This window comes from Crassostrea angulata, chromosome 8 (assembly GCF_025612915.1).
Source record: "Crassostrea angulata isolate pt1a10 chromosome 8, ASM2561291v2, whole genome shotgun sequence".
In the NCBI taxonomy this organism is placed as follows: Eukaryota; Metazoa; Mollusca; class Bivalvia; order Ostreida; family Ostreidae; genus Magallana; species Magallana angulata.
In genome coordinates this window covers 10748439-10762462 of record NC_069118.1, presented here as the reverse complement: position 1 = coordinate 10762462, position 14024 = coordinate 10748439, and the positions used below count along the sequence as shown (strand labels likewise).

The 14024-nt window shown below is 35.2% G+C and overlaps 1 protein-coding gene across 2 annotated transcripts; it reads left to right on the top strand.

The window, feature by feature from the left end:
• The first annotated feature begins 518 nt into the window (after positions 1–518).
• LOC128158728 (cytochrome P450 1A1-like) lies at positions 519–13833 on the top strand. Of its 2 annotated transcripts, none has more exons than XM_052821676.1 (2): positions 519–622; positions 11882–13833. In XM_052821676.1, the coding sequence occupies exon 2, from the start codon at positions 11887–11889 to the stop codon at positions 13402–13404; it is 1518 nt and encodes a 505-aa protein (XP_052677636.1). In that variant the 5' UTR covers positions 519–622; positions 11882–11886; the 3' UTR covers positions 13405–13833. The 2 variants fall into 2 exon arrangements, with proteins under 2 accessions (XP_052677636.1, XP_052677637.1); XM_052821677.1 differs by having other exon boundaries at positions 526–622; positions 11835–13833.
• Positions 13834–14024: the final 191 nt, after the last annotated feature.

Here is a 14024-nt window from a genome sequence, read left to right as displayed (position 1 = left end):
ACAAATATGTAAAAAAAAAAATCACAAACAGTTTACCTGTTTCTTTCATAAAAAGTTCACTCTGCATGCAGTTTAAGAAATGAATAGGTAAGTATCAACGTCATTTGAATGATCTATTCCGTTTAATATCTAGCAAACAATTCTTCATCACTTATAAATTACATTAAAGCATGTCAAATTGAACAATCATTTAACGACCGGGGATTTTAACCGGTTGGTTTACCTCAGGTACGTTCAGGTAGGTTGTGAAGCTCCGAGGGAAACATGCTCGCTTGTGTATACATGTGTATATACACGGGGTATTAATTAACAGAGTTTTTCCGAAAATCTAGATAAAATATCGCATTAATATATGTATCTAAAAAAAAATTCGATCGTTGAAATTAATATAAAAGCATGATCATGGGTCTCGTGTCAAATGCAGTGTCAAAATGGTGACGAGATGACACCCCACTTGTTTTAAAAATTTAAAAATCGCAAACCTCCGACGGGCAATAACTCGCTAAACGCGACATAAAAAATGGTTATGTAATTTCCATCAATTGTTGTACTGTCTTCCTACACGTACGTGTGCGCGCATGCAGAGTTTATAGGACAAGTGCATCGAAGGAAAAAAGAATTAGTAAGTAAAGAGTATTGTACTAACTTTATTAAAATATGCAATATTTTAATAAATTTGTCGTAATCGCAATGGCGTTCGATAAACAAGCAAAGTAAGATGCTTTCATAACATGGCGTTTGTATACAAAAACGAAACGCGTCATTTGATACTAAAACATGCGTGGCCAAATTCTCAATACCTGTTATTGTAGCTTAACACATGTATGACGGATTTGTTGATAAATTATGTTACAGATATCTTTGATATGATTAATTATGAAAGAATAATTCACATAAGGAATAAAAAGTTATTCTTTGAGTATTATGAGGTGATAATTTTGGTCGAGGCGTGATCAGATCCAATAAAGTCCTAAGGGCTTTATAATATATTTGATCACGTCCCGACTGAAATTATCACCTCATAATATTCAAAGAATGATTCCTTATTACTTATACATATGTATTTATATAATTTTGAGCCATCGTACGATTAAATATTTAAATATAAAATAGAAAACCCCGTTGGCGCCTCAATTTGGTGTCATTTGTATTATGGGTTTTATATTACAAAATCGATACGTAGTGAATGTAAATATATGTATTTTAATACACGAATCCGGATTACACATATATACATGTACATGGACACTCTTTTAATAGAAAGGACGAACTAGTAGTGTGTGTGTGTACGTGACTACTGACTACACTGCAGACGGACTTACGACCAGTGTGCATGTTTGTCCCAGTAATCACCGAAATTAAAAACCCCCAGCCAAATGACACGTTTTGAGACATGCGACCCGTTTAACACATGATATGTTTACGGTTTTGAAAGAAACATAAATGCAGTGTGCACGCACTACGTGGGTTATGAAAAAAATCAAAGGTCATTTTCCTTACTCAGTGTAAGAGAGATACATTTTCTACACGTACAGTCGTTTTACCAGTAACGAATCAGTATGCGGTTTCGTCGTCATGCAGGCAATCGGTTTTTAGAACGCAGTTCGCAGTTCGCAATTGAATAGTGAACTGCGTTCTATAGAACGCAGTTCGCAATTCAAAATTTTAAGCGATTGAATAGTGAACTGCGTTCTATAGAACGCAGTTCGCAATTCAAAATTTTGAATTCATATTTGGGGCCCGCTTGCCTTATATGCAATTGAATAGTGAACTGCGTTCTATAGAACGCAGTTCGCAATTCAAAATTTAGAATTCATATTTGGGGCCCGCTTGCCTTATATGCAATTGAATAGTGAACTGCGTTCTATAGAACGCAGCTCGCAATTCAAAATTTAGTGCGATTGAATAGTGAACTGCGTTCTATAGAACGCAGTTCGCAATTCAAAATTTAGAATTCATATTTGGGGCCCGCTTGCCTTATATGCAATTGAATAGTGAACTGCGTTCTATAGAACGCAGTTCGCAATTCAAAATTTAGAATTCATATTTGGGGCCCGCTTGCCTTATATGCAATTGAATAGTGAACTGCGTTCTATAGAACGCAGTTCGCAATTCAAAATTTAGTGCGATTGAATAGTGAACTGCGTTCTATCTAGAACGCAGTTCGCAATTCAAAATTTAGAATTCATATTTGGGGCCCGCTTGCCTTATATGCAATTGAATAGTGAACTGCGTTCTATAGAACGCAGTTCGCAATTCAAAATTTAGAATTCATATTTGGGGCCCGCTTGCCTTATATGCAATTGAATAGTGAACTGCGTTCTATAGAACGCAGTTCGCAATTCAAAATTTAGAATTCATATTTGGGGCCCGCTTGCCTTATATGCAATTGAATAGTGAACTGCGTTCTATAGAACGCAGTTCGCAATTAAAAATTTTGTGCGATTGAATAGTGAACTGCGTTCTATAGAACGCAGTTCGCAATTCAAAATTTAGAATTCATATTTGGGACCCGCTTGCCTTATATGCAATTGAATAGTGAACTGCGTTCTATAGAACGCAGTTCGCAATTCAAAATTTAGAATTCATATTTGGGGCCCGCTTGCCTTATATGCAATTGAATAGTGAACTGCGTTCAAAATTTAGTGCGATTGAATAGTGAACTGCGTTCTATCTAGAGCGCAGTTCGCAATTCAAAATTTAGAATTCATATTTGGGGCCCGCTTGCCTTATATGCAATTGAATAGTGAACTGCGTTCTATAGAACGCAGTTCGCAATTCAAAATTTAGAATTCATATTTGGGGCCCGCTTGCCTTATATGCAATTGAATAGTGAACTGCGTTCTATCTAGAACGCAGTTCGCAATTCAAAATTTAGAATACATATTTGGGGCCCACTTGCCTTATATGCAATTGAATAGTGAACTGCGTTCTATCTAGAACGCAGTTCGCAATTCAAAATTTAGAATTCATATTTGGGGCCCGATTGCCTTATATGCAATTGAATAGTGAACTGCGTTCTATCTAGAACGCAGTTCGCAATTCAAAATTTAGAATTCATATTTGGGGCCCGAAATTTTCAGGGGCATCTACTAGTGGTATTTCTCTACCATTGTGAACATACGGTGATGCAGCTATCTCTAGTTTTTAAGAATCGGGCTAATATACAATTGAAAAGTGAACTGCGTTCTATCTAGAACGCAGTTCCCAATTCAAAATGTAGAATACCTATGGGCCCCGGTAAAAAGTGAAAAAAATAAAGATTCAAATGAAGCATATTTTTCCCCTAACATTATCTATTGATATCTATTCCATAATAATTAACAAGTTTTAGCGCTGAATTTAAAAGTATGCAAAATTTCCAAGATATTTTATTCGAAACGCCCCTGTTAGCTGATCAGGTTTCAATACAATGCTAAAAAATGTGATGTCGTTGCAGCAAGCCCGGATGATAACGTTGTAAAATTGCGCGATGTATTCCGAGTGTATTCCGAATGGAGAAACGATGTAAACATTCCCCGTTATAAATCTCCGTAAGGAATCGGTTTTCCTTCCTGTGAATTTTTCTGAGTGAAAGATGATAATGAGTCAATGAAATTATCTTGGAAAATATCCCTTTTAACTATTTCAATTGCACTTCTTTCACAGGTATGTGTATTTTTATTATGAGGTTTTTACAATTTTCACCTCTCAAAATATTTTTAAAATCTATTTTTTTGATTAAATATTGTAAAATTTAAAAATTCTAAACCGGTGAAAATATTTCAAATATAATGTACTTTATTCTTAATTGATATCGTCAGGTGTCCCATACCACCTAAAGGTAGTTTTCTTAAAGTAGTTTTCAAAGTCATTTCTTAATAATATGTTTACAGTGCGACTGTTGGGGCGAGCGCAAAAGGAACTTCACATCTTTTAATATTAATGCCATTTGTTTGTTTAGACGCAGTTCATAATCCGTTCTATTACCCTCAGCGTTAGCAACGCACTTACCAACGGGTAACATTAAAAATTGTTACATGCGCGAAAATTATGCGCGTACGGTTTGCCGTAGAATCCACGTTATTCCTATGTAAAAGCAGTTAGGTTTTCTTTAAAATTAAGACATTCAGTATAACAAAATAAATAGTGCCTGTTTGGGAGGATTATATATCATATAAACCAATATCATATTGTACAATATCGTATGATACGATAAAATATAATATAACAATATCATATAATACAATTTCATGTGATATAATTGTATATTACAGAAACCAATATCATATTATATGATATGATACAATATTATAGATACAATATAATATCATATAATATTGTATCATTATATACAATACTATACAGAACACTATCATGATACAATATCGTATCATAAAATATAAAAAAAAAATGATACATATCATATCGTATCATATAACTTTTTACAATATAACATATGATATTATATTGTATCATATTAAACAATAGTGTTTCATATCATACAATACTTTATCATAGGAATCATGTTATATCATTTAACAACAACCACATCAAGCAGGTTTAAGTGAGGTAGGAGATTTCTTTAGCATCCTTGATAATGGAGATCAGGCTCTGCATCTGAAGCAACCTCTGCGTTTCATTTATAATATAGTTAAATCAACTTTGCAAGCTATCATCTATAAAACATGTGACCTGTTCCAAAAATCTAAACCTCATCCTGCATCCGTAACCAATGGCTCAGATTTAGCATTCAAGCCTGTCAGGTGCATCAGTATCATAAGACGCATCACCCATGCAAGTTTGGTGAAGTTAGGACCAGTTATAACTAAAATATCATCATCAGTGGGCACCACCAATTAAAACCTTAACCACCTCCAGCATCCGCAACCTATGGCTGAGATTCAGCATCCATGCCTATCATGTGCATCTGTATCATAAGACACACCATCCATTCAAGTTTGGTGAAGTTAGGACCTGTAATAACTAAAGTATTTTTTTATCATCCTTGATAATGGAGATCAAGCTCTGCATCTGAAGCTTCCTCTGCGATTCATTCATATTACAGTTTAATCAACTATGCAAGTTTGAAATAGTACTAATATCTATGTAACATGTGACCTGTTAAAAAAAACTTAACCTTATCCAGCATCCGAAACCTATGGATCAAACTCAGCATTCAAGCCTGTGAGGTGCATCAATATAATAAAACGCACCATCTGGTGAAGTTAGGACAAGTAATAACTAAGATATCATCATCAAAGGGCACCTGTTTCAAAAACTTTGACCAGGTCTTAAAACCTTAACCTCCTCCAGCATCCAAAACCTATGGCTCAGATTCATTATTCAAGCCGTTCAGGTGCATCAGTATAATAAGACGCACCATCCACACAAGTTTGATGAAGTTTGGACCAGGAGTAGCTAAGATATAATCATTAGAGGGCACCTACTCAAAAAACTTTAACCAGCTCCAAAAACCTTAACCTCCTCCAGCATCCGAAACCTATGGCTCAGATTCAGCATTCAAGCCTGTCAGGTGCATCAGTATCATAAGACGCACCAACCATACAAGTTTGGTGAAGTAAGGACCAGTAGTAAATAAGATATTATCATCAGAGGGCACCTGCAACAAAAACTTTAACCAGCTCTTAAAACCTTAACCACCTCCAGCATCCGAAACCTATAGCTCAGATTCAGCATTCAAGCTTGTCTTGTGCATCCGTATCATAAGACACACCATCCATGCAATTTTGGTCAAGTACGGACCAGCAGTAACTTAGATATTGCTATCAAAGGGCACCTGCAACAAAAACTTTAACCAGCTCTTAAAACCTTAACCTCCTCCAGCATCCGAAACCTATAGCTCAGATTCAGCACTCAAGTCTGCCTGGTGGATCAGTATCATAAGACACACCATCCATGCAAGTTTGGTCAAGTTAGGACCAGGAGTAACTTAGATATTGCTATCAAAGGGCACCTGCAACAAAAACTTTAACCTGCTCCAAAAACCCTAACCTCCTTCAGCATCTGACATTTAGGATCCAGATTCAGCATCCAAGTCTTTCAAGTCCACAAGTAGGTCCAGATGCATCATCCATGCAAGTTTGGTGAAGATAGGACAAGTAATAACTTATATAGATAGAGGACCTGCAACAAAAACTTTAACCAGGTCCGGACGCCGACGCCGGGGGTATAGCATAAGCTCCCCCCGACTTCGTCTCGGTGAGCTAAAAACTAGAGAAAGCTGCATCACCATATTTTAACAGTGGTAGTGAAATACCACTAGTAGATGCCCCTGAAAATTTCGGGCCCCAAATATGAATTCTAAATTTTGAATTGCGAACTGCGTTCTAGATAGAACGCAGTTCACTATTCAATCGCACTAAATTTTGAATTGCGAACTGCGTTCTATAGAATGAATGAATTCTAAATTTTGAATTGCGAACTGCGTTCTATAGAACGCAGTTCACTATTCAATTGCATATAAGGCAAGCGGGCCCCAAATATGAATTCTAAATTTTGAATTGCGAACTGCGTTCTATAGAACGCAGTTCACTATTCAATTGCATATAAGGCAAGCGGGTCCCAAATATGAATTCTAAATTTTGAATTGCGAACTGCGTTCTAGATAGAACGCAGTTCACTATTCAATCGCACTAAATTTTGAATTGCGAACTGCGTTCTATAGAACGCAGTTCACTATTCAATTGCATATAAGGCAAGCGGGCCCCAAATATGAATTCTAAATTTTGAATTGCGAACTGCGTTCTATAGAACGCAGTTCACTATTCAATTGCATATAAGGCAAGCGGGCCCCAAATATGAATTCTAAATTTTGAATTGCGAACTGCGTTCTATAGAACGCAGTTCACTATTCAATTGCATATAAGGCAAGCGGGCCCCAAATATGAATTCTAAATTTTGAATTGCGAACTGCGTTCTAGATAGAACGCAGTTCACTATTCAATCGCACTAAATTTTGAATTGCGAACTGCGTTCTATAGAACGCAGTTCACTATTCAATTGCATATAAGGCAAGCGGGCCCCAAATATGAATTCTAAATTTTGAATTGCGAACTGTAGTTCACTATTCAATTGCATATAAGGCAAGCGGGCCCCAAATATGAATTCTAAATTTTGAATTGCGAACTGCGTTCTATAGAACGCAGTTCACTATTCAATCGCACAAAATTTTGAATTGCGAACTGCGTTCTATAGAACGCAGTTCACTATTCAATTGCATATAAGGCAAGCGGGCCCCAAATATGAATTCTAAATTTTGAATTGCGAGCTGCGTTCTATAGAACGCAGTTCACTATTCAATTGCATATAAGGCAAGCGGGCCCCAAATATGAATTCTAAATTTTGAATTGCGAACTGCGTTCTAGATAGAACGCAGTTCACTATTCAATCGCACTAAATTTTGAATTGCGAACTGCGTTCTATAGAACGCAGTTCACTATTCAATTGCATATAAGGCAAGCGGGCCCCAAATATGAATTCTAAATTTTGAATTGCGAGCTGCGTTCTATAGAACGCAGTTCACTATTCAATTGCATATAAGGCAAGCGGGCCCCAAATATGAATTCTAAATTTTGAATTGCGAACTGCGTTCTAGATAGAACGCAGTTCACTATTCAATCGCACTAAATTTTGAATTGCGAACTGCGTTCTATAGAACGCAGTTCACTATTTAATTGCATATAAGGCAAGCGGGCCCCAAATATGAATTCTAAATTTTGAATTGCGAACTGCGTTCTATAGAACGCAGTTCACTATTCAATTGCATATAAGGCAAGCGGGCCCCAAATATGAATTCTAAATTTTGAATTGCGAACTGCGTTCTATAGAACGCAGTTCACTATTCAATCGCACAAAATTTTGAATTGCGAACTGCGTTCTATAGAACGCAGTTCACTATTCAATTGCGAACTGCGAACTGCGAACTGCGTTCTAAAAACCGATTGCCCGTCATGCATGCGACTATTATTATCAGAATTCCAAATGTTTTTATTTTTTGTTTAAATCACATTTCTTTGTCCTTCTAAAATGTAGTATCAAACTTCCGAAAATATAAAGGATGAATTACGGAGATAGTAATTTCAATACCCCCTCCATTTTCCTAGTTTCGAATTCGTTTTCCAGTATCGAATCAAGCGCCCTCTATCACTTCTGACCAAATATTTTGAGGCGAATTAATTTCAAAAATGTACTAGAGGTACATGATAATAGACTTATAAATGAAGAAAGAAAAATTATTGTGGGAATATGTCATTTAAACAAATAATATGTTATTTTTATCATACCGTTTCCCCGTGAAATTGAAACTGGACTTAAACAGTTTTCGTTTGCATTACTTTATGAAATTGAATTTTCATGAAAACACTCTATCATAGTAATTGATGATTAGTAGTTGCCATTTGCCTTTGTTTTGCCCGTAAATCTATCAATATATCCAGCCAAATTATGCTTCTATTGCAGTGAACCAAAAACTAGGAAAACTACACGTGGTTCTATTTGAAGTCGTAATTTCATTCAAAGCTCCATTATTATTTAAAATGATGCAGTATCTTATTAAATGGATTCTAATTACCAATTATTCACCAAATAGGGGTCAATAACAAACTTATTTTTCATAGTTAGGCGTATCATTTTTAAATAAAATTAGAACATTATAGTACATTTGTACAAAATCAGGTTACACCAGTATTATTTGACTTTGTATGTCAACAAATATGCGTGTAATTACATGACCACCATACACTGTATACCGTTTCCTTTCTTGGATTTTTGGTAATGTTTGCTCTCTCGAATCAAAGTAAGTTCTCTCACTTAGGTCAACGGCTTATACTTAAAAAGTATTTAAAAGCAAAGTACTGAAAAGCAGTCATATAGTAAGCTTGTAAAAATGTTGTTGGAGAATACATGCTTTAATTAAGATTCAATTTTGGGGCACTATTTTCCAATACAAGTTTCACCATTCAATTTTAAGGTTGAAATTTTTATGGCGTCGAGCGAAGCTCGAAAGCCATCTAGGGAACCTACGTCCGGAAGTTGCAAATTTTAAGGAGCCAAACAACTCAAATGCGTGCAAAGTTTTCATATGTGTTTGAAGAAAAATAGATGACATACTTCAATTTCGAGCAGAACTGTACGTCAACAAAACAAGTTGGCAGATACGAAATGGTTTATGTCTTTGAAAATGTTCATATTTTATTGTAAACAATATGTCTGGGTTTCAGCGGATGACACATGCGATAGTTAGGCCTACATACTCAATGGTTATGAAATATACCAGCCTGCAAAACAGATTATTTTTTATCCATATCGAATATTGAATATTGAATGCACAAATGTTTGATCTTTTAGAAACAAAACTTCCTACATCGAACGATAAGTATAGGGCGAATTTATTGATCACAAACTAGTTCGAGTTTAGGTTTATGGTTTGATAATAGTTTCATATCTGTTTGAAACCAGTTGGGTGGTTTGAAGGTTTAGCACTAAATGGAAAGTTAGTTTAGAAAGATGGTTGCCATTGCACTCGCATACCTACTGGATTTGTTCTAGAAATTTAAAGAAAACAATTTATGAACTTATCTGCATTTGCATGAAAGTCTTTATTAAAAGTGTGTACACAATTTTTTTCCTGGCAATACCCACATGTTAGGTTATTCTGCGAACCCATTGCAAAATTTGCTTTTAACACCATTTCAATATTTTGCAAAAGTGAATGCTGCTATGAACCAAAGTACTGAAGTACTGACGGGAGTTGACTTTATCGATTATCATTTCTTTCAAAATCAACTTATCTTCCGTTGCAATCAGTTTCTAGTCTGTATTTAAATTAGGCACATTTTTATAATATGAATTTTCAGACTTTTCCGACAAGAATTTTGAGAAACCCTTTATGAATCATGTTGTGTAATACTTTAAGATAGATTTCAAACTATGTATCAGTAATCGCAATTCTAAAAATTGTATGGATCCAAACACTATTGGTATCGAACTCTAGTCTCGTTCAACCAGACGCTCAGCTGTCTCCGTTAATCTCCGACACGCAAGAGAGCCTCTCTGTCGGAGATTTACGGAGACAGCCGAGCGTTTGTTTGAACGAGACTATATTAAACTCTGGCGTAGGAATACATGATACTACAAAAATATCTACATTGTTCGTATTATATAAAATCTGACTATTTTCAAAGTGTTTATAGATAAATTTCCTTGAAAAACAATGCTTCAGCATACATCACATCGAATTTTTCTATTATTTTCAAGAACTAAGTCTTGTCAGCGGTGATGATTTGTGCTTAGGTCCAAACACTGTTTCACTTTCAGTTTGCCAGAGTAACTGCATAGGAGAGTTGATTAAAATCAACTCCCAAAAACTATATTGAAATTCATTTTTCTACATGTATATCAATAGAGATCATTTGATTCACCCAAGGCGTTTGAAACAAGTTAAAAATGACACTGGTTTCAAGTAAAATATCTACTAATTACGTGGTTTTAGCTCACAAGCCAGACAAATCTTGTTGATTTCAAAGAGCCGTAGTTAAATGGTCATCAATGAGATAGACAGGCGAACTTATTCAAGCATTATAATGTGTACCAAAAAAATGTTATGAGCAGATCTTTCAATGAATTCCTTTTTTTTCATCAACCACTTTGGATATTTTTTTTGTTTGCCTGTTGTCAATTGCAAAGGGTAATTCTCAGTGTTTGTATTAATGGAATCGTGTCATTTGGACCCTTTTGAATTTTAAATCAAATTGATAATAAGAGACAGTGTGTTTATCAGTAGTATACAATGTACAATATATAGAATTAAACACAATCATAATCTTAATATTTAATTCTATATGAATAGAGAAAAAAATCTAAAAAAAAAATTTTAACTCTTAAGATATTTCTAAACTTAGATTTTTAATTAACATTCAAAAGTTTTAAAGAGTTAGGTGAGTCCATTTGTAATGAATTTAATTACTTGTGTGATAAAGAACATTATTATTATTATTATTTTTTTTGAAAATTGACTATGTATTTGTCTTTATACATGTATTTGTTTTTAAAAAGTAAGTATAATTGATACCAATTTCTAAATGAATGGTCAATAACCAAATCAGAATGATTTTTGAAAATATTAAAAAAAATCACACTTATTTTAATATTTCTATTATTTTATATTACTGCGTAAAATCTATATTAAATTTCATTTCTGTTAAATTGACCGCCAAACTCAATTTTTATAACATTAATCTCCAGCAAACAACAAGAAAAGTTGGTCTCATGTTAAGTAAACACATTACTAAGAGTTACAGAATCAAACTTTGTTTTAAGGGTTTTTTTAAGCTACAGTACCTAAGTGTACATTTGATCAATGAAGGAGAACCATAAATAAGACAAATAAAAAATGTATGCTTTTTTTGTAATAGTGGAGATTATTTTGATTTAACAAAAAATTACTTAGGTTTTTATTCTTCAAATTAACTTTAACTCGACGTCATTGTGGCCCTTCGGGCCTTTGATTATTGTGAAGTTGTGGACAACACAGTTGGGTGCAGATCGGCTTTCTAGTGAAATACTATAAAGTACTTTAAAATGATCTGAAGTAATAACATCAATCACATTTTATTAAAAAAATGTAAGTAGCATTTAGTACTCAACACAAACTCAAGGCAAAAATTATGAAATTATTACGATTTAAGCTGATTCAGAAATAGATTTGGAAATCGAATAAAATGCTGTTGTTTTCTTGTACATAAATATGTAAAATTAATGTGCATTTAAATGAAGTATAACATTTAACTAGTTTAATAAAGCCATAACATGTAACATGTTACATTGTTGGTCAGGTGTTCGAAGAGGTCCATCTAACAACCATCTATTCACTTCATTCCAGCCAAAATGACAATGATTGGATCGGGATCGATTTTCCATCTTGATCAGAAGACCTCGGCCCTTGTCGGGGTGGTGACGGTGCTGTGTACTGTATTTGTCACCCTTAAAATCATCCTGGAGTGGAGCCGCAGACCCCCTGGTCCGTGGGGACTTCCGGTCGTCGGGCACCTGCCATTTCTCGGATCACGTCCAGTGGAAAAATTCCGAGAGTACCAGAGACTGTACGGGGACGTGTTTTCTTTGCGATTCGGCATGTGGCCCACGGTTGTAATATGCGGTAAAGACACCGTGAAAACAACACTCACGCGTGATTCCGACAGCTTTGCTTCACGGCCACCGTTCTTCTCGATCAAGAGTCTAAACGACATGAAGAGCCTCTCTTTTAGTGGTTTTGACGAGAGATACATACAGCACCGGAAAATCGCCAGTAGTGTGCTCAGGGAGTTTAGTAGCTACGATCATTCAGGGATGCATGAAGTTTTTAGAGAAGAGGCTGATATTCTTATCTCCAGCTTTCTGGAAGCTAAAGGCAAACCTTTTAATCCCAAATCGGAAATTTACTTGGCAGCTGGTAGTAGTATCTACCAATTTTGCTACGGAAAAGGCGAGAACATTCGAGAAGATCCAGAGTTCTTAAAAGTAATGAATGATCAAGCTATTTTCCAGGAATTCTTCACTGCTGGAAATTATTTCGATGTTTTACCTTGGTTACAATACGTTTGTCCAGGCCGATTCAATAGATTTTTAGAATTAGCTAATCACTTCAAGAACGCTAGCAACGCTCATGAAATAGAGATAAAGAATACGTTTGATCCAATGCACACCCGGCATGCTATGGATGGTCTTCTGAACGCTTGTTTGAAATACAACATCACAGATTTACCTAACGAAGTAGGTCTGACGAAAAGCCAGATTTTGGGCACACTGCAAGACTTCTTCGGTGCTGGGTTCGACACGACCGCAACAACGCTAAATTGGGCTCTCATGTATCTCTCTGAATATCAAGATGTGCAATTGAAAATCCAAAAAGAACTAGACGAAACCATAGGGAGGAACAAGGTCATAGCAATATCGGATAGAAATGTCTTACCATACACGGTGGCAGCAATATCAGAAATTATGAGATTATCTCCAGTAGTTCCAATGGGGATTCCACATATGACAACAACTGACGTATATGTGAAAGAAAACCTGATAGAAAAAGGAACTGTTGTATTCTTTAACATTGCTTCTGTCATGCACGACGAATACTGGGGTAATCCGTTCGAATTCCAGCCCGAAAGGTTTTTAGATGACAAAGGTTGTCTTATTAAAGAGAAAGTGGATAACGTTTTGGCATTCAGCGCTGGGAGGCGTAGTTGTATCGGGAAAATGATGGCCCAGTCCGAGATATTCTTCATGTTGGCGCACCTTCTGCAGAACTGCAGTATTGACAAGCCTGAAAACACTCAATATAACTTCAATGGCAATAACGGCTTAACTTACTCTCCTAAAGAATATGAAATATGTGTTCATCCAAGATAAATAAAAAAAATTACGACACCGTTCACCATAAGCTACGGTTCCCATTAAGTTTAATCATTTATGTATCGATGTAAGTCAGAATGTGAGAATTATTTACTGTGGTGCTTGTATCTGGATAATACAAAAAGATAAAACTTGTGCAAAAAAGTCTCTTTAGACGAAGTTGAATAACATGTAATACTAGTAAGAAGAGATAAAGAAAATTTAATCGATCAATCTAAAGAAAAGCACAAAACTGTCGAGTAAATATCAGCAAATTACTGTCATAATCAATCAAATAGAGTCTATATATATATATGCTGTATTATGTCAACTTTATTTATTTCTGGTTGTGTACATTTTCTAATGTGACAACATTGAAGCAAGTTCTGTTATGATATTTGTACAGAAAAACTGATGAAAACAGCAAATTAAAATATTAAAACATTACACTGTGTTCTGTGTTACATAAACTTGCTGATTTAAACCCACAAGGAGACTTTACACAAATGAACAAGGGTTTTACTTCAGAACGTTTGCTCAGGAATTGTTTAATGAAACCATTGGTTTTTTTATTCCATATCTTTTCCCATAGAATGGAAATTGTTGAGTAAATGTTCTCATTTTATTAATTTAGCATC

Excerpts from the sequence above, each read along its gene's own strand:
- LOC128158728 (XM_052821676.1), top strand. The coding sequence starts at position 11,887 with ATGACAATGATTGGATCGGGATCGATTTTCCATCTTGATCAGAAGACC.